Source organism: Muntiacus reevesi, chromosome 6 (assembly GCF_963930625.1).
Source record: "Muntiacus reevesi chromosome 6, mMunRee1.1, whole genome shotgun sequence".
NCBI classification, from domain to species: domain Eukaryota; kingdom Metazoa; phylum Chordata; class Mammalia; order Artiodactyla; family Cervidae; genus Muntiacus; species Muntiacus reevesi.
Window position 1 is genome coordinate 9,069,349 of NC_089254.1, and position 19,910 is coordinate 9,089,258.

A 19,910-nucleotide genomic window follows, 5' to 3' on the forward strand; every position below is an offset into this window, starting at 1 on the left:
TATTTCAATACTTTTCATCCTTTTCAATTAGAATGTATTGATACTGATAATTTTAGTTATAGGAAATCAGCTATTAAATGCATGAATTGCTCTATATTTAATAATTTTCTGAAAGAAGTTCTAAATAAGGTCATTTTCGATATGATGTAAGACTTGTGGTCTATATTAAAATTAATTCAGTATTTCTGAGAAGTATATTATTTTTGTGTTTGTGATCAATACTTTAAGATATTGCCCTAATAAAATAAGATTCCCCAAATATAAATAAATAGTTATTACATATGTTGCTTTTTTATTAACTGATAGGTTATTGAAGAAAAAAATGAACTTATAAGGGATCTTGAAACCCAGATAGAATGTTTGTTGAGTGATCAAGAACGTGTGAAGAAAAATAGAGAAGAAGAAATTGAGCAGCTGAATGAAGTGATTGAAAAACTTCAACAGGAATTGGCAAATATTGAACAAAAGACATCAGTGGTTGCTAATTCTCTCCCAGAAGAAGCAGATAGTTTAAAACATCAGTTGGATATGGTAACAGCTGAAAAACTGGCTTTGGAACAGCAAGTAGAAAACACTAATGAAGAAATGGCCTTGACGAAAAATGCACTTAAAGAAACCAATTTAAAAATGAACCAACTAACAGAAGAATTGTGCAACTTAAAGAGAGAACGTGAAAATATTGAAAAAATCCATAACATACCGGAGAAAAGTGTTAACATGGCTGTAGATGACCTGAACAAAAACAACCCAGGACTACAAGTAGTCCTTCCTGAGGATGTTCTTCTGCCCCTAGAAAATCAGACTTACCTCAGTTCTTTTGAAGAAAACAGCAGAGTTTCCATAAGCAGCTTGGAAGCAAAGGTGCTTCAGCTCGAGAGCACTGTGCGTGCAAAGGACGTAGAACTTAGGCGGTGTCATAGACAGATAGAGGACGTGCGGGAGCGAGGCCAGGCTGAAAAAGAGGTGCTGGAAAAGGAGATTGTAGACCTGCAGAGCACACTTGAGGAGAAAGTTGCCGCTGCCCTTGTGAGTCAAGTCCAACTTGAAGCAGTTAAAGAGTATGCAAAATTCTGGCAAGATAGACAATCAACTTCATCAGAACCTGAAAGAACAAATATACAGAATTTGACTCAACTAACAGAAAATGAAATGGAGTCAAATGTGTCAGCGCTTACCTTGAGGATATCAGAATTAGAAAGCCAGGTGGTTGAAATGCAGACCAGTTTGATTTTAGAAAAAGAACAGATAGAAATTGCAGAAAAAAATGCCCTGGAAAAAGAAAAGAAGCTACTAGAACTGCAGAAGCTATTGGAGGACAACGAGATAAAACAGGGAGGCAAAGAAAGGGAAGGAACCCCCCCAGGAGATTTTGAAGTTCTCAAGGTTAGTTTGTATTTGATGTTTTTCACTTAAATACCTTAAGAAACTCTTTTCCCTTTTCCTTAAACTTATTGCTAACTTATTAAATTCATACAATGTTTTTTATATCTAGCAACTCCATATATAAAGGGTTTCTATAAAAAAAAAATTACCATTCTGTACGGTCATAATATTATCACTAGAATAATGGATACAAACTGTATTTTGTATAGTTTTAAAATCACAGTATTTGTTTTACTGCTATAGTCATTATGAGCAGTCATAAGCAGAGCTGTCCCAAGAAACGTGGAAATGTTAAGTATAGCAAATGTCCCTTGGAACTTGTGAGGATTTTTTTCCTCTTTCTTCCAATATGCATGTTAAGTGTTATCATTCCTTTTACACAATGAAAAATATCAGAATATATTAATGTTCTAGTGCATTAATGTGTGAGTGATAAATCATTTGCTTTTACAGATTCTGTACCTCTGTTAGATTTCATCCTTTCTTCTCTGAAAGTCTGTTTATGTAAAGTCCTGAAAGTGTAGGTATTTCTTAGCATAGGACAGATGTGAAAGGACTTTAATTTTCAGATTCTCACTTTATGTATTTGTAATTTTGAGTACTATGTAGTCTTATCTGAACACCAGAAATTAACTGATATATTAGGTTCCTATGAATATTTATTTGTCAAAAAGTAATAATTCTTTCCATTTACTAGGCTTTTTCCTTCTAGGTAACTGAAACTATATAAATTACTGTAAATAATATTTAAAATAGCAACGTGACTTTCCATATAATTAAAATATCTTAGTAAGATTTTATTATTTCCTAATATCTAAAAAATATCTTAGTAAACCACCTCATATCTTTTGAGGAGGGTGATATAAATATGAAAAATTTTTGAATAGATAACTAAAACTATTTCATTAATTATAAATTTTTAAAGATATATTCTAATGACATGATTTACCTTTCATTCCCAGAAAAATCTTTCTTTTTGTGTGTGTGTACTGACTTAAGACTATAAAATGATGGCTCTGAAGAGTTTCCCTATTTGTTGAAAGAACATGGGTCATTTTAACCCCTTTAATCTGATAGGCAGTTGTTCCTGAAAAAGCTTTATTGAAATATTCAAGTACCTTGAATTTGGCTTTGTTTTTTGAAAATGACGTATTTGTGTTTTCCACTACCATTCAGACAACTGCTGAGCTGTTTCATACCAGTGAAGAAAATGGATTTTTTGGTCAGCTTGAGAGTGTTAGAGCGGAGTCAGCAGCTACCAAAGAAGAACTTGCCAGTTACAAAGAGAAAGCAGAAAAACTTCAAGAAGAGCTTTTGGTAAAATTAATAACATAGCTTCTATTTCTACCTATTTTATTTCAAAGTGTATATTCTCTTAATATGAAAACAATTCTAGATCCATAACTTAACAGCTAGGAAAAAATCTTTCATAAGCTTAATGAAAAGTTATTATAAATTTCATTGCTCTCATCTTTCTTGTTTGGTTTTCCTTGGAATCTCTTTTAATCTTTTAGTCTCTTAAAAGGGGGATGCTTTTAATCTTCTAGTCTAGTTAATGAAGAAGGAGAAAGAGGGATGTTAACCCCTGAGAACCAAAAATATGAGTCCGATAAAATGATTTCACTTCTGTGTTAATCTGTGACTCTACATATATGCAAATGTGTATGAAAACTCTGTTTCTGAAATGTTTTCCTTGTTATTCTGTGGAAAATGAGCATATTAGCATGAATTATACTCTCAACCCTAAATTCTACATGTGATATTTTTACCTGAATGTCCTAAACTGTTGTTTTATGTTTTAGGTAAAAGAAACATATACAGCATTTCTCCAGAAAGATTTAAGCCAAGTTAGGGATCAACTCAAAAAGGCAGAAGCAAAATTATCCTGCTTCTCAGAAAGAGAAGATAATACTGAGGTACAGGAAGACAGAAAAGTCTTCACATTAGAGTCACTTCCTATAAAAGTGGATCGAAGCTCCGCATCCCAGACAGATGGGACCCTCAAGGTCAGCAGCAGCAATCAGACTCCACAAGTTCTTGTTAGAAATGCAGGAATCCAGATTGACTTACAGAGGGAATGTTCATCAGAAGAAGTCACTGAAATAATTAATCAGTTTACTGAAAAGATTGAGCAGATGCAAGAACTACATGCTGCTGAAATTCTGGATATGGAATCCAGACACATTTCAGAAACTGAAACCTTAAAGAGAGATCACTATGTCGCTGTCCAGTTGCTGACAGAGGAATGTAGTACCTTGAAGGCGGTGATGCAGTGTCTGAGGTCTAGAGAGGTATTTGGTTTTCACAGTGTATTTTTTCAACATTCTGTGGTTTTTTTTCTTTTCACAATCTTATGTTGTTAAGAGAGAAATTTGGGGGCAATTTCTTCCTTATAATAAAACTACAATTTAAAATCTTTCTTTTGTTTATAGTCAAATAGTAATGTCCCACAAAGCTCCTATGCAGATTTAGAACCTGATGTTATCATTGCGTAATTTATTAATGTCTCTTATTATGGTAATATCCCTGAAGAAAAAAATTAAACCCTTACTGTAAACCATGGATAGTTTTATTTATTGTGAAAGGGGTGGACATACTTGTTTGACAGCATTACAAAAGAAGTAAAATGTTCATCAGACCTTTTTTTTAGTAAAGCAAAAAATGTTTTATTTCTTTTGTGTTCTCTGATTAGGGCTCCTCAATTCCTGATTTAACACATTCTGATGCTTACCAAACTAGAGAAATATGTTCCAGTGGTAAGTTATATAAACTTCTGGAATTTTTATAGTACTTACTTTAAAAAGAGTTTGTTTCTCTTTGGTTCTCAATGGTTTTCTTTATTTTAGATTCTGGATCAGACTGGGGTCAGGGAATTTATCTTTCACAAAGTCAGGGATTTGACACAGCATCGGAAGGCCGAGGAGAAGAAGGTGAAAGTTCAGGAGATTCATTTCCAAAGAAAATAAAGGTACTAGAAGACAGCCATCTTTCAGTAAAACTTAGCCAGCGTAGTTTCTATGTTGAACCATAATAGTTTATTAGAAGTTAGTATAGAAGATCTTACTATATTAAGAACCCTCTGAAGAGAGAATTTCATAGCTGGAAGGAAGCTTGCGGCTCTATTTAGTTTTATTTATGTATTTTACAGTTAATAAAGTAGAGTATATTTAATGGTATAAACATTTTTAAAAATTTCTACTCCTAATATTTTTGTTTGCCAAGTTATTAAAGCAGTCTCAAAGACTAGAACCTGTCTTCTGCAAATTTCTTTTGGTCAAATTAGTGCCTGATACTAAATCCACATTAGATAAATAGAAAGAACTTACAAGATGAGAGCTACATAAGGGCATAGGCAGTCTTCTGGGATTGGCTTACCAACCTCCACAGGAAGAAAGCATTCAGTAATGGTGGGCTGGTGTTTACTTTCTGTAGTGGCTTTTCTAAGTCTGTCTAACTGGGAGTTCTCTTTTCATGTCTGACTTACAGCTTTTGAAAAAGTCTTCACTCTGGCTTTTGTGTTCTGGCTTCTAGGGCTTACTGAGAGCTGTCCATACTGAAGGCATGCAGGTGCTGTCTCTCACTGAGTCTCCCTGTAGTGACGGAGAAGACCATTCTGCTCAGCAGACTTCAGAGTCTTGGCTGGAAGAGAGAAGAGCTTACCTCAGTACAATCTCATCTCTTAAGGATTTAATTACCAAAATGCAAGTGCAAAGAGAAGCCAAGGTACTCAAAGACTATTGTGCATCTAAGTAGCTTTAAATGATTTTTATCAATAATAAGGCTCTTTGCCAAATTAACTTGTCTTTTATGATGTTTTTCACATAAATTTCTATGTATTGTTTAAATGCTCCAGGTTGCACACTTGAAAATAAATTTGTATCCTCTAAGGCTTCTGATGCTGATTTTGGTTAGCATACAAATATCATTTCTAGAACAGTTCTTAGCTTACTTGAAAACTAACATTTGTTTTTTTACTCTGCTAGGTTTATGATAGTTCTCAACCTCAGGAGAGCTCCTCCGACTGGCGAGGTGAACTGCTGCTTGCTCTTCAGCAGGTCTTCTTAAAGGAGCGCAGTGCTTTACTGGCCGCATTTCAGACTGAGCTGACAGCTCTCGGTACAGGAGATGCGGTTGAATTATTAAACTATTTGGAACAGAGATTACAAGAACAGGTATCAAAATGAGACTGTAAAAAAACTTTAAAACAAAGAATGCTTTTTAATAGTAATGAGAAAATGAGTCATTTATTAGTTTTAGAGTAAGTCTTATGGTTAAAATTTTAACAGGAGCCACTAAGAATATTTAGGATAAAAAGTATTACTACAAATATTTTGTCTTATGTTAGAAAATAAGCAGGACTAAAAATTAATGAGTTAATCATCGAATTTGGGAAGTTAGAAAAAGAGTAATAAAATAAGTCTAAAGAAAACAGAAAGAATAAAATACCATCAGTTCTCTTTATTTGCAGTAGTAAGATTGGTGAAGCTGTTGTGAATATTGAGCCGTTGCCAGCAGGGGAAACCCTGTGAGTCCCTGGTGGTGACATTTCTGTCAAGCAGTCAATATATAATCTTATTTTATGTGCATTTCTATTTAAAGACACCTTATTGATTATGTATTGTTGAATCATTAACATTGAACTCATGGCCAGCTGCACTGTAACTTAAACAATACTTTTCTAACACATGCATTTTCTCTGTAATGTATCTTTCAGCCTTGTTAGGCATCCTGGACAATAATACTTCGTGCCTATGCTTGGGAACCATTTTAAACAGCAAAATCATCAATAAAAAGCACAAAAGTACCCAAAATATGGCACTAAATAGATGACAGAAGGATACTTGTTTACAGTATAAGAAATAAAAGATGGCAAAGTATCACCTTGCTCGATTTCCACTAGAAATGTGTGAATGTAGCAATTTAAGTTTCTTGCTGCTCTGTGCACATGTTTGAGAGTGACTGTTAAGAGCATCACAAGTATTGAATTTAGGGTCACAGATAAACTTTCATGAGTAGACAGATTCTTAAATATGTAATCCACGAATAATGAGCCTCAACTCTAATAAAAAAGAAATTAATGAAATGGATACACTGGCACAGTAGAGAGCATGAAAAGTTAAAAGTTGACTCTTTGAAAGGTAAATAAAATAGAGGCTTTTATGGGGACTGAGTTAAGGAAAATGGTAAAACACCCTTTAATTTTGGCCGCAGCATGAGGCATATGGGATTTTAGTTCCCCCACCAGGGATCAGGGGGCTTGCCCAGTGGCTCAGCAGTTAAAGAATCCTGCAGTACAGGAGACACAGGAGACGTGGGTTTGATCCCTGCATCGGGAAGACACCCCCTGGAGAAGGAAGCCACACTCCCTGTTCTGGTCTTGTCTGAAAATCCCACAGACAGAGGAGCCAGGTGGGCTGCAGTCCAGAGGGTCGCAGAGGGTCAGCTAGACGCAGCTGAGCGGCTAAGCTCACAGGCGCGGCGCGGACCGACCCTGCGCAGTCTGCAGTGGGGTGCAGAGGCTTGAACACCGCACCCCAGCAACGTCCCTGCTGTGATTTGAAACAGTTACTTACAGTAGCATCAGGTGGACAAGTTCCTGAAAGTATACATACTACTAAAGCTGATGAAAAAGCAGACCATCAGAGTAGACCTATAACAGAGTTAAAGTCATAGTAGAACTTTTCACAAAGTAGAGCTCAGGATTAGATGACTCACGAGTGAATTCTTCCAAATGTTGAAAGAACTAATACTAGTTCTTCACAAACTCTTACAAAATAAAGAAGGAACACTTGCCAGCTCATTCCGTGAGGCCAGTATTGCTCTAACTCTAAAACCAGACAGAAATATCCCAAGAAAAGACATCTACAAACCAAATACCTAATGAGAATAGAACAGTCAGTGGAAAAATGGACAGGTGTTAAAGGATGTGCTCATGAAAGAAGTGAAGAGTATCCAATAAATATATGAAAAGATGCTCAAATAAAACGCTGTATTATTCATACCAGGGAATACTATATGACATTGACATGAGTGTGAGGTAGAGCTGTGTGAGTCAGCCAGGATGGTTCTCCAGTGTATCCAGTGAAAAAAGCAAAAATGAACACAGTATGATGCCATTTGTACACAGTTTTAAAACATGTAAGACAGAACTGTGTATTTTTTAGGGTGTGTGTGTGTAATATATTATACAGAGTACATGAAAGTAACACCAGACTTAGAACCTAGTTATTTCTTGAGCAGATAGTGCAGAGGAGGCTGTGTTCACGGAGTTGTACCCGAGGGACTTCAGCTGTGTAGGGGCTATGCATGTTTATTATATTACTCATCATATTTTATTGTGTGTTTAAAGATTTTTGAAATAAATGCAAAGACTAATAATCTGAAAAGTAAATCCTAATGATCAGGAAGAGAAAATTAACAACTTTTCCCAAAATTTTAGCATGTCATTCTTCTTCAGATTTCCTAGTTTTTAATGTTACTGTCTTTACAACCCTCTTGACTTTTTTTTTTTTTTTTTACAGGGTATTGAATATCAAGCAGCTATGGAATGCCTCCAGAAGGCAGACAGAAGGAGTTTGTTAGCTGAAATTCAAGCACTGCATGCTCAAATGAATATTAAGAAAACGACTCTGAAAAGAGAGCAAGAGATTGATCAGCCAGGCCAAGGTATGCTATACAACAGACTTTTATATGGTGACATAAATAGGTGAAAGAAACTGTTTCACTGTTTCCCTTGTTATTATTCAGTTAAAACACATTTCTTCTTAGTCACATTTTTTCCTCATTCTCCTATCAGTATGTTAATCTGCATTAATTACTATAGGGATTAAAGAGGGATCCAGTTTGTTTTAAGATATATGTATAAAAGATAGATATACACACATGTATAATACTTAAAATATTTTTTAGAATTGAAATATATTCATTTACATTAGGGTTTTCTAGCCAGGCAAAAACTCATACTCAGCTTTGGGAATGAGATAAAAAATGCTCAGTTATGCTATGCCATCTAAGCTTATTGTTCCATCTTAAAAGAAAAGCAATAGTTCCTGAAATTGGGAGGAGGTGGTAGTGGTGGATGCTAGGGCTAAAGAACCTGACTGCCAGTGCAGGAGACTTAAGAGACTCAGGTCAATCCAGGGGTTGGGAAGATCCCCTGGAGGAGGGCATGGCAACCCACTCCAGTTTTCTTCCTGGAGATTCCAATTGACAGAGGAGCCTGGTGGGCTACAGTTCATGAGGCTGCAAAGAGTCAGACATGATTGAAGTGACTTGGCATGTGCGGCAGTGGTGGAAGCAAGGGGGTTATTGCTCAGTCGCAAGAGAAAAAAACGCTATGTGTGCCAAACAGACTGGTAAGGACATGCTTTAAAATAGCACAGGGCTTTTGCTTTTATCGCCTATGGCTGAGTGAAGATTGCTCAGTTGTGTCCAACTCTTTGTACCCCACAGACTGTAGCCTGCTCCTCTGTCCTTGGGATTCTTCAGGCAAGAATACTGGAGTGGGTAACTGTTCCCTTCTCCAGGGGATCTTCCCAACCCAAGGATCAAACCCAAGTCTTCCACATTGCAGGTGGATTCTTTACTGTCTGAGCCAACAGGGAAGCCCTTTATCTTCTACAAAAGTTGAAATTGACTTTAGCTAGCTATGTGTGGAAAGAGAATGATGGTAACTCTTACTGAATACTTTAATCCAAGAGACAGCAATTTTCTGACATATAAACAGATTGTTGTTATTTAGTCACTGTCCAACTCTTTTGCGACCCCATATACTATAACCCACCAGGCTCCTCTGTCCATGGCATTCTCCAGACAAGAATATTGGGATGGGTTGCCATTTTCTTCTCCAGGGGTTTTCCCGACCCGGAGATTGAACCCACATCTCCTGCATTGGCAGGCAGATTCTTTACCACTGAATCACCTGAGAAGCCCATATAAACAGATATATTTAATTTTAATTTAAAATGAGCAGGCATTGCCTTGATCAGTTATTGCCTTGTTTAGTTATTAAGCTCATTATCTTTCTTTGTTTTGAAGCTCTATATGAGGATAACCTAAAAGAAAAAGAAATCCTCAGTGCAAGTCCCATTTCTTTTTTAATACTTTTTTTTGTATGTGCAAACTGTAACATGTATAGATAAGTGCAAAATGCAAAAATATGCAATATAAACACTATGAATGAGTTCCTGTGGAAACCTCACCCATATCAAGTATTCCAGAAGCCCGCTTCTGCTACTTGTAGTGATAAAGAACACGTGTTCCTCTGTGGTACCCGAGAGGTAACCATTATCCTGACTTTTTAACTGCCTGTTTATCTATTCTTAAACCACATAAGTTTAAAGTATTTCCTACTCTTAAACTTTATCACTCTGATACATTTTGTGTCTTATCTCTTTCACCTCTCTATCACATTCTTCTGAGTTACTTTTATCTCTAGCTCATTTTGTGTTACTATATAGAATTCCCTTGTGTGACTACTTCACAGTTTATATCAATTTATATATTCATTCTGTGGTTAAGCATTGAGGTTATTTCTACTTTCTAGCTGTTAAATTCAGTACTGTTCTGCACATGGTTATGCCATGTTTCTGCTGCATTCTTGCATGAGTCTTCTGGGTACGTATATTGCTAGATCATAGAATATATATCTTCAGATTTATTAGATAATGCCAGACTCTTTACCAACATGGTCATATCAATTGTGCACTTTCTAGCAGTATATGAAAGTTCTGTTGCTTCACCTTTTTTCCAAAAGTTGATGATGTCAGCCCTTGATTGCCCGTCTAGCGGGTATGCAGTGGATTGCTATTATGGTTTTAATTTACATTTCTCTAAGTTTGTCATATGATTACTGGCTAGCTGGATTTGTGCTATTGTGATATGCTTGTTCAGATCTTTTCTTCACTTTTCAAGAGGAGTATCTGTTCGTTAGAGCTGATTTCTCTGAAAATCATTAAAAATTAAAGTGAAATCTGAATTTTCATCATATGTAGTGAGGATACATTCCTTTGCTTTAATTTTGGTTTAATGTAAAGGTAGAAACACCTATACTTTTGCCTATTTTGAAATTTATATCAGTCTCACATTTGTCATTGAAAAGGTGAAGAATTTAAATATCTTAAAATATTTTAGATAAAATAGGTGTAATAAGGCCACAAATTAAATATTTCCCTTATGTTTAGACATAGGATTAATTGAAGATTATCTTTGGAGAATTTGTTGCTATTACTTCATTTAAATAAATAGGACCCCGTTGAAAGCGTAGTTACTATCCCATAGACACATATTTATAGATATAAATCCTGAGACTCTGCTCCCTAAGAAATAGTTTTGAAAGCTTAAGTTAACGTGAATAGTCTAAAATCAATGTTATTCCTATCTCCTGACACCAGTAATATGACTTCTAATAGGAACTGATGAGCTTTGATAAAATTGTTCTAAGTTAAAAATACACTTAGGGTGGGGCTTCCCCTGTGCCTCGGTGGTAAGAAATCTGCCTGCCAGTGCAGGGAGCGCAGGTTTGATCCCTGGTCCAGGAAGATCCCACGTGCCTCAGGGCAGCTGAGCCTGTGTGCTCTGGAGCCTGGGAGCACGGTGACTGGAGCCCACCAGCCTAGAGACCATGCTCTGCAGCAAGACAGGCCACGGCAGTGAGAAAGCCGAGCACCACACCCAGAGAAAAGGGCCGCCAGCAAGAGAGACCCCGCACAGCCAAAAGTAAATAAGAATACATTTGTGGTAGAACAGAGAAACAGAAAAAAAATCACCCTGGAGTCTCCTAAATCCTAAAATAAATGACGGTTAACACCCAGAAAATATGTCTTCAGACCTTTTCATTGTGCATATGTACATAAGTTTATATTTTTTTATAAAGATGGATCCTGATAAATATTTCGTTACCTTTTTTTCACTTAGTATACTTAGAAATTTAAATATTTTGCTTTGTTTTCTTGCAATACACATGTAGCAAGGATTTGGTCTGTTTTTAAAGACAAAACCATGATCCAAATTGCCTTTGGACTTCCCCCTTCTGTTATGATGAAGTTCCTAGGGACTGCTGGGGAGAAGGGCTGAACAAAACCAGCAAGTGTTGCTGATCATTGTAGTCTGAGTCATCAGTACTTTGGCTCTCAGAAACTTGGAATTTTTTTGTGTGAGCTGTCGAAATTCTGAATGAACAAATACAAGTTCCTATTTATGGCATTAAGGGAACTTTTTTTGTTTATTTCAAGTCTTGTATCCAGTAATGAATTCTGTTCAACTTTTATCATCCTTACATGTTCATAGTTCTGAAATCTTGAGGATTTAGCACTATGAAGAAAATCTTACATATTCATATATTTATATAAATTGCTAACTTCACGGGCTGTAATCATTTCACATTTGCTTTGTAGTAATTTCCTAAACAACATGTCTGTTATTGTCAACAGAATATTTATAAACGAAGTACGAGTTTCTGGATCATATTCTAAATGCTAACATTTTTTCATGTAGAACTCTTCGAATATAATATGCAGCAGAAGCAGTCTCAGATGCTGGAGATGCAGGTGGAGCTTGGCAGTGTGAAAGACAGAGCCACAGAGCTGCAGGAGCAACTGAGCGCTGAGAAAACGGTGGCTGCCGAGCTGAGAAGTGAGCTCGCACAGACCAAACTGGAGCTAGAAACGACGCTGAAGGCTCAGCATAAGCACCTCAAGGAGTTAGAGGCATTCAGGTGTGCCAGACTTCTTGATCATAAACCTGTATTATTAGTGAAAAGTGAAGTTGCTCAGTCGTGTCCGACTCTGCGAGCCCATGGGCTATAGCCGACTAGGCTCCTCTGTCCATGGAATTTCCCAGGCAAGAATACTGGAGTGGGTTGCCATTTCCTTCTCCAGGGGATCTTCCAGACCCAGGGATTGAACCTGGGTCTCCTGCATTGCAGGCAGACGCTTTACCATCTGAGCCACCAGGGAAGCCATTATTAGTGAAAGACTTGGAATGATTTTGTCACAGATACTGTGCAGATCTTACAAAAATGTGACATTATATATGACATATATAATGACACATATATGTGGCACATTATATATGACATATATAATGACTCATATATGTGGCACATTATATATGTCACGAAGCTGTTATTTATACAAAAAACTATAGTGGAAAGGAAACACTACGTATTTTTCTAAATGATAAACCGAGGATTAGGTATTGGCATATTCTCTCCAGGGCTTCAATTCTGTTTGAGACTTGTTGTATAAGATACATAAATTTGACCTTCATGTTACCATCAAGTAATGTGAAATGATATTTATGATCTCAATGGAATTCATGGTCTAGTTAGGTAAAATATGCAAAATTTTAGAAAGATAATGCTTCTAAAAAGGATAAATTTGTTGATGTAAATACTGTGATATTCTGTTTGCCAAGGGCTCATTACAAGTATAGTCATTGTTTTGAACAGTTACACACACACGCAAATGATTATTACATTCAGTAAAAGTTAACAGAAATCCTTATTCCATTCCAAACATAAAATTGTTTACAATGGTAAATAATAACTAATGGTTGTTATTACTAGAAACAGTTGGAAGTGAATCACAGTGAAAAGTCTTTAATCTTGATACAGTGTATATTTTTCTATTAGTTTATAATATGCCACCATGTTTCAGTGGAAACTATTCTCTCTGGATACTTGGTCAGAGAGAGTAGTTTTATGACAAGCCCTTTGTTTCTCTGATTTAGGTTGGAAGTTAAAGATAAAACAGATGAAGTTCATTTGCTTAATGACACACTAGCCAGTGAACAGAAGAAATGCAGGGAGCTCCAGTGGGCTTTGGAGAAAGAGAAAGCCAAGCAGGGACGCAGTGAAGAGCGGGATAAAGAAGAACTTGAGGTACTGTTTCCTGTATCTTTAAATGTCTGTAGAGGAGAGACGCTCCTTTTCCTACAGTGTCCGCCTTACACTCTTCATCTAGCGGAATAAATTGTTTACTAAGTGTTGAATATTCTTATGATGCTATCCAAAGTATTACTAGAAATTGCTAATGGTATGATCCTTTTCTTCTTCTTCTTCACGCGAGGATGCATAGACTCTTCTGCTACAGCATGTGTTTTAGGAATTTGAATTCGTGTATATACAATTTGGTAAACATGGCAGTTGTATCTCTTTAGCCCAGAAGTGGTTTCAGTTCCTATTTTCTCCTAGGAAAGGAGAGCAGTCTGGTAACAAAAGCCCTTGCTACTGTATGTTATGAAAACTTACAATGAGTCCCTTGATGCCGGGCTCTCTTCCAGAGAGGCACACCCCAGCCTCACACAGCTCACAGCAGGTCATACTACATGCATTGCCATTTTAAGAGTTCCCCTTGAGCCCTTCTGTCTGTGTAATCCCAGTACTTGCTAGCTGTGTGCTAAAAAAAACTATGCAGCCAGAATTTCTCTGTGCTCAGTGACTCAGTTGTGTCCAGCTGTTCACAAGCCCATCCGCTATAGCCTGCCAGGCTCTTCTGTCCGTGCGATTTCCCTGGGAAGAATACTGGAGTGGGTTGCCATTTCCTACTCCAGGGATCTTCTGACCCAGGAATCAAACCCACATCTCTTGGGTCTCCCGCATTTGGCAGGCAGATTCCTTACCAGTAGCGCCACCTGGGAAGCCCAACCAGAATTTCTACCCGGCTACATTTGGATTTTTTTTTTTTTTCTACGTTCCTCCATGGTAGCCACCAGGCATTGTGAGCTTTCTGCCTAGCAGGGACATGTTATTTCTTCAGATATCAATATTTTTTATCATTACAGATGTTTATAGGTTTTTGAGTATTTTTGTCTCCCTGCCTTCTCCATAAGCCCAATTATTTTTAGTTACATGGTAATGTATGGGAAAATTCAAGGAGTTTCAGGAACTCCCACCACATTATATGATAAATACTTTTATTTTTAAAGGTTATTAATCTGCTTCATATTCCTTAACCAGATATGATTAATGTTGGGAGAGCAAAGTATTATTTAGCTTAACTCTCTTTTGTTGATATTCTTTGATGAAAATCAACTGGCTGTCCAAATAGTTTTATACTCTAACTACTGAAAATATGAGTTAGCAAAATGGGTAACCAGTTCTTGTACCAAATACTACCAACTTAGTATTAGTAAAAGCACAACTGACACAATTGTATACTTATGAAGTATTTTTGCTAACATTAACATGAACAAATTCTCAAATTGAACTTTCTCCTACAAGGATCTGAAGTTTTCACTTGAGTGTCAGAAACAAAGAAATATCCAACTAAGTCAGCTTTTGGAACAACAGAAACAGCAACTGAATGAATCGCAGCAGAAGATGGAATCACAGAGAGCGCAGCACGATGCCCAGTTAGCTGAAGAACAAGGCCGCAACTTAGAGCTTCAAGTACTTCTTGAGTCTGAGAAAGTTCGGATTCGGGAAATGAGCAGTACCCTGGATCGGGAGCGGGAATTACATGCACAACTGCAGAGCATCGATGACAGTGGGCAGCCTCGGCCATCCTTACCCTCAGAGGACCTCCTTAAAGAGCTGCAAAAACAGCTAGAGGAGAAACACAGTCGCATCGTAGAACTGTTAAATGAGACTGAGAAATATAAATTGGATTCTTTGCAAACAAGACAGCAGATGGAAAAGGATAGGCAGGTTCACAGGAAGACTCTGCAGACAGAACAGGAGGCCAACACAGAGGGACAGAAGAAGATGCACGAGCTTCAGTCCAAGGTGGAAGACCTTCAGCGCCAACTGGAAGAGAAAAGGCAACAAGTTTATAAACTAGACCTGGAAGGAAAACGACTGCAAGGAATTATGCAGGAATTCCAGAAGCAAGAACTGGAACGAGAAGAAAAACGAGAAAGTAGAAGAATTCTGTACCAGAATCTTAATGAGGTAAATTGACATTTTGTTTTAAAATATCTTTTAGAAGAATATTGCAGTCCTGTGATCATATAATTTTGATACTGGATTAAATGATGTACAATCATTCAAAAGTCGATAGAAGTTTATTTGGAATTTAAACAGTAATTATGTTCCCTTAAGAAAGAATGTGATGTGCTATTCATGTTACAATTTTTGTTTTTCTTTTTCTGTCCAAAATTTCTAGCCAATCACATGGAGTTTAACCAATGACCGAACCAGAAATTGGGTTCTTCAGCAGAAAATGGGAGAGACAAAGGAATCAAGCTACCCTAAAGTGATTGAAACGAATGGAGGAAGAACTGGCTATAATCATGAATTAGAAATAATCAGACAAAAACTTCAACGTGTGGCTTCGAAACTACAGCATCTAGCCCAGAAAGCCTCCAATAGGTTAGAATTTTCTGCCTAACTTTCTGCCTAACATTCTTAGGCAAGCTGGGCAGAGTCTGTCCCTCACTAGTAGCTAGTGAAATTTTTAAGTTAATGCATGCTTACATTAGAAGGTGATCTTTAACAGAACTCATATACCTGAAAATAATTCTTATAACACCCTGACTCAGGCAAAGAGAACACATAATATAAAGGAGAAAAAAGAGGTGAAGTAGCATCCCCTGACTTGTAATGTTTGTGTTAGTAACGCTGCTTCTTGAGTTGATACGTTTTGACTTTTTGCCCTTTTTTTCTTTTTTGAAGACTACAGTTTGAAACAGCAGATGATGAAGATTTTGTTTGGGTTCAGGAAAATATTGATAGAATTGTTTTACAACTACAGGAATTAACTGGCCAGCCAGGGGAAGAGGTAAGACTTTTTAAAAACACTTTTTAAAGTATCGAGAGCAAAGCTATAATGAAAATTACATGAATCATTTGATACTGGCACTGCATTCTCTAAAAGAGTTTTTATCGTTTCATTTATTTAAAATATTAGTAATGTTTGCCTTACCCAAACAGAAGATAGTGAAAGTTTGAGGGGAAGCAATATTATCATTATTGAAAAATTATAGTGACCTCCTACTTACATTACGAAGTTTCTCGCAACAGTAGTCCGCCTTTACCCTCACCGCTTGGTGAAGCCACGCTCAGGATGCTGCCAACGTGCCCCCAGTTGACTAATGTGGTAAATCTGTTCAGTCTCTGTAGTTCTTGGCTTCTTTGTAGCATTTGATACTTTTGACCTCTTCCATTTAAAATACCCTCTTTCCTTACCTTTTGTGTTAATATTCTCTCATTTCTTCCATTTCTTTTATCATTCACCTTCATGAGTTCCTCTCCTTTCTATGCTCGTCCATTGTTTTCCTCTTACTGTGAAAGCTCATTCATTCCCAAAGCCTGAATTCTCAGTAGACTTAATTATTGAACAAATACTTATATTGGGCACCTAGTGTGTGCCGGGTACTATATTGGGTTCTGAGGCTACAATGAACAAATCTGATAAAAACCTCACCCTTGTGTAGCTTGTCTTCTTGTGGACTGTGGTTCTAGTCTAGGCCTTTGTCCTGTGGTCCAGGTTTATATTTTCAGTTATTTATGCAACACCTTTCCTTAGGTAAACATACCCCCGCAGCGACCTCTTTAGGGACCTGACAGGCACAGACCAGACTGAGCATCATCTTCCTTTCCTCCTTCCGGTCCTAATCCCACATTTCTGGTCAACATATCACCCAGTATAGAGAGTTGACAGTCACCACAGATCACATTCCTTTACTCCGACGTGCACACCCAAGCAGTCACGGGGTTCTGTGCCTTCTGGTTCCTAAATGTCTGTCCCTGGGCCTTTAGTCATCGCCTGCATTCAGGCCTTCAGCATTCCTCACCTAGACTGTGGGCAATAACTTCCTAATGTTGCAGCTTGGCGCCACCCTCTTTCTTCTCTAATATACATGACTTTGCAGAGTACTGTCGAAGGACTCTCTGTCACACATAAATTTTGTTTATGGCATGCTCCAGCCTCAAGCCTCTCATTGCTCTTCACTACCTACATTTAGGTCTGTCATCCGTATAATGAAAGCAGCCTTTACGATTAGTCTTAATAAGCATGTCTGTAACTCCTTAAAGGTAACACACTCTCACTCAAGCCTTGTGCCTTTACACTTGCTGTTGTATCTGCTTAATATGCCCTCTTTCCTCCCTGGTGAAGTCCTGGTTATTATTCAAGACTCAGCACAAGCCATGGTTCTTCATGAAATCTGTTATTCTCAGTGAGTTCACATTTTATATGCATTATTCACAAACATTTGTGCTCGTATGACCTTAGGCCATTTTGTCTTTTAGCCTACCTTAATGTCCCCAGGTACTTCTTGTGGCTCATTAACTGAAAGACTACTAAGACAAAATACTGAGTTGATGGGACATATCAGCCAACTGACTGAAGAAAAGAATGATTTAAGAAACATGCTTATGAAGCTGGAGGAGCAGATCAGGTGGTATCGACAGGCAGGAGCTGGCAGAGATCACGTACGTCTGTTTTTATCACAGCTGTGTACTTAGCATCTGATGTGTAGTAGGATCACTAGAAAATTATATAGGAATCATAGTCGCTGTTTATTTACTGATTGATCAGGAATCTTTGCCAGATTCTGGGTTGTATATGTTCAGAATGTCTAACCCACACCCAGCCTTGCACATGAGAAAACTGAGGTCAGTAGTCAAACCAAGACACATTTATCTTCAAAGCCGGGTAACTTCCTGCCTATGGGCCAGTTGCAGACACATGTGAAGAAGTGTTCAAATGTGTGTTCTGCCTGTTCTTGTCAATTATTTATCACTCATTGTGTTCACAACTCAAGTGAAAATGCTGTTAAATTGTGGATTTCAGTCTAATAAACTACTTCAGGAATTTATTTACATTTTTCCCCCTTAAAAACTATAAAATACTAAATTGCTAGCTCTATTAGCATCAGTATGAAGACAGGAGAGACCTGTAAGACTGCTTTGAGGTCAGAGACACGGTCACACCCACACAGCTTCTGCAGAGACCTGCTTCCCTGTGTACATGCTGGATCCCCCCACTTTTCCAGTGTACTACTTTTGGAACAGGCTCAGCATTTGGACCCAGGTGGTCCATTTTGAAAGTCTACCGCCCAGAAAACAACAACAGAAAGAACTCTCTGGCAGTCCAGTGGTTAGGCTCAGGGCTTTCCCTGCCATGGCCCAGGTTCAGCCCCTGGTCAGGACTCAAGGTCTCTCAAGTCCTGTGGTGCAGCCAAAAAAAAAAGACTGCAGACTTTTTTAGTTGAATGCTTTATTAATCTAAACATCTCTAGATCTGGGCTTTTATAGGGATTTTTAGTGTAAAGTTAATCTCCTCAGCACGGTCATAAACTTAAAAGTTAATGTTCTATTAGTCACTCTGGCATGTTCAGCTCTTTGCGACCCCATGGACTGTAGCCCTCCAAGCTCCTCTGTCCATGGGATTCTCCAGGCAAGAATACTGCAGTTGCCATTCCCGTCTCAGGGGATCTTCCTGACTCAGGGATTGAACCCAGGTCTCCCGCATTGCAGGCATATTTACCATCTGAGCCTCCTAATGTCAGTTGAGATTGGCTTTGAACTTCTCCATCTGAGGTTGGAAAGCTGAATACTACTCTATATCTCCCATAGGGATACCTTTAATAAATTAAATTCAGATTTTTCTTCAGAGACTTGTTCTTTAAAATCACATAAGTAGGCTCTGGCCTCTGCAGTCTTCTAGGTTTTCACTCAGTGGTGGCCCCAACATTGAAGCCATCATCACCTCAGAAAAAGAAGTCTGGAACAGAGAAAAACTGGCTCTCCAGAAATCCTTGAAGAGGGCAGAAGCTGAAGTGTACAAACTAAAAGCTGAGCTAAGGAATGAAGCTTTACTTCAGAATCTGAGCCCTGATTCTGAGCATGCCACTCTAAAGGTAGGAGACATCCTCCAGCTGAACATAACGTTAAAGTCGGTCCTCTGCTTTTGCCTTATTTCATCTCTCACTAGCCCTAATGGTCAGCCTAGAGAATTTTAGGTCACACTGAGGTGGTTTCTCTGGGTCTCTCAGGGTGTCATGAATGAGGTCTCTAGCTGGTCACAAAAAAAAACTGTGGTAAAGCATACCCAGGACTGCGGTCAGGTTGAGGTCACAGAGGCAGCACCCTGAGCCCACGTTCCCCATTCCCAGCCTCATCCCTGATAGACCAGCAGAAGGTTAGCTTTTCAGCTTATGGCGTTGAGGCTCTACTGCTGTCAATGTTAGAGGATCATGCTCTGTAATGACAAGCCCTCTGAATAGCCTCTCTCATGACTCATAATGAGTACTGTACTAATAGTACAGCTACCTTAATCAGCTAACTTAAAATCCAAGGAAAAGAAAGAAAATGTTTACAGTATTTATTCCAACTATGGCATGAACGTAAGTTTATGACTCTTAAAGAGACAGAAAACATTAACATTGAAAAAGTTAAATAAGTGATGATAATAATAAAAGTAGCGCTATACTATTTTAAAAAAACTTTTTTTTTTTTGCTAAGACAAAAATATTTGCATTAAATATGATTCAGTTCAGTTCAGTTGCTCAGTTGTATCTGACTCTTTGTGACCCCATAAATCGCAGCACGCCAGCCCTCCCTGTCCTTCACCAATTCCCAG

The 19,910-nt window shown here is 37.8% G+C and overlaps 1 protein-coding gene across 6 annotated transcripts in view; it reads left to right on the top strand.

Annotated features, from left to right (window-relative positions):
* The window catches only part of AKAP9 (A-kinase anchoring protein 9), a 166,215-nt gene that overhangs the window by 139,703 nt on the left and 6,602 nt on the right, over positions 1 to 19,910 (top strand). For all 6 annotated transcript variants that reach the window (XR_010663628.1, XM_065938573.1, XM_065938574.1 and 3 more), the window contains 15 exons: positions 307 to 1,383; positions 2,560 to 2,700; positions 3,186 to 3,674; positions 4,076 to 4,139; positions 4,230 to 4,351; positions 4,915 to 5,106; positions 5,367 to 5,555; positions 7,905 to 8,049; positions 11,878 to 12,097; positions 13,114 to 13,264; positions 14,606 to 15,274; positions 15,489 to 15,694; positions 15,998 to 16,103; positions 17,576 to 17,758; positions 18,988 to 19,188. Coding sequence is in view for 5 of the 6 variants with exons in the window: in XM_065938573.1 (XP_065794645.1) it covers positions 307 to 1,383; positions 2,560 to 2,700; positions 3,186 to 3,674; positions 4,076 to 4,139; positions 4,230 to 4,351; positions 4,915 to 5,106; positions 5,367 to 5,555; positions 7,905 to 8,049; positions 11,878 to 12,097; positions 13,114 to 13,264; positions 14,606 to 15,274; positions 15,489 to 15,694; positions 15,998 to 16,103; positions 17,576 to 17,758; positions 18,988 to 19,188 (4,155 nt within the window). In the remaining variant the exon portion in view is untranslated. The remainder of the gene's footprint in view (positions 1 to 306; positions 1,384 to 2,559; positions 2,701 to 3,185; positions 3,675 to 4,075; positions 4,140 to 4,229; positions 4,352 to 4,914; positions 5,107 to 5,366; positions 5,556 to 7,904; positions 8,050 to 11,877; positions 12,098 to 13,113; positions 13,265 to 14,605; positions 15,275 to 15,488; positions 15,695 to 15,997; positions 16,104 to 17,575; positions 17,759 to 18,987; positions 19,189 to 19,910) is intronic.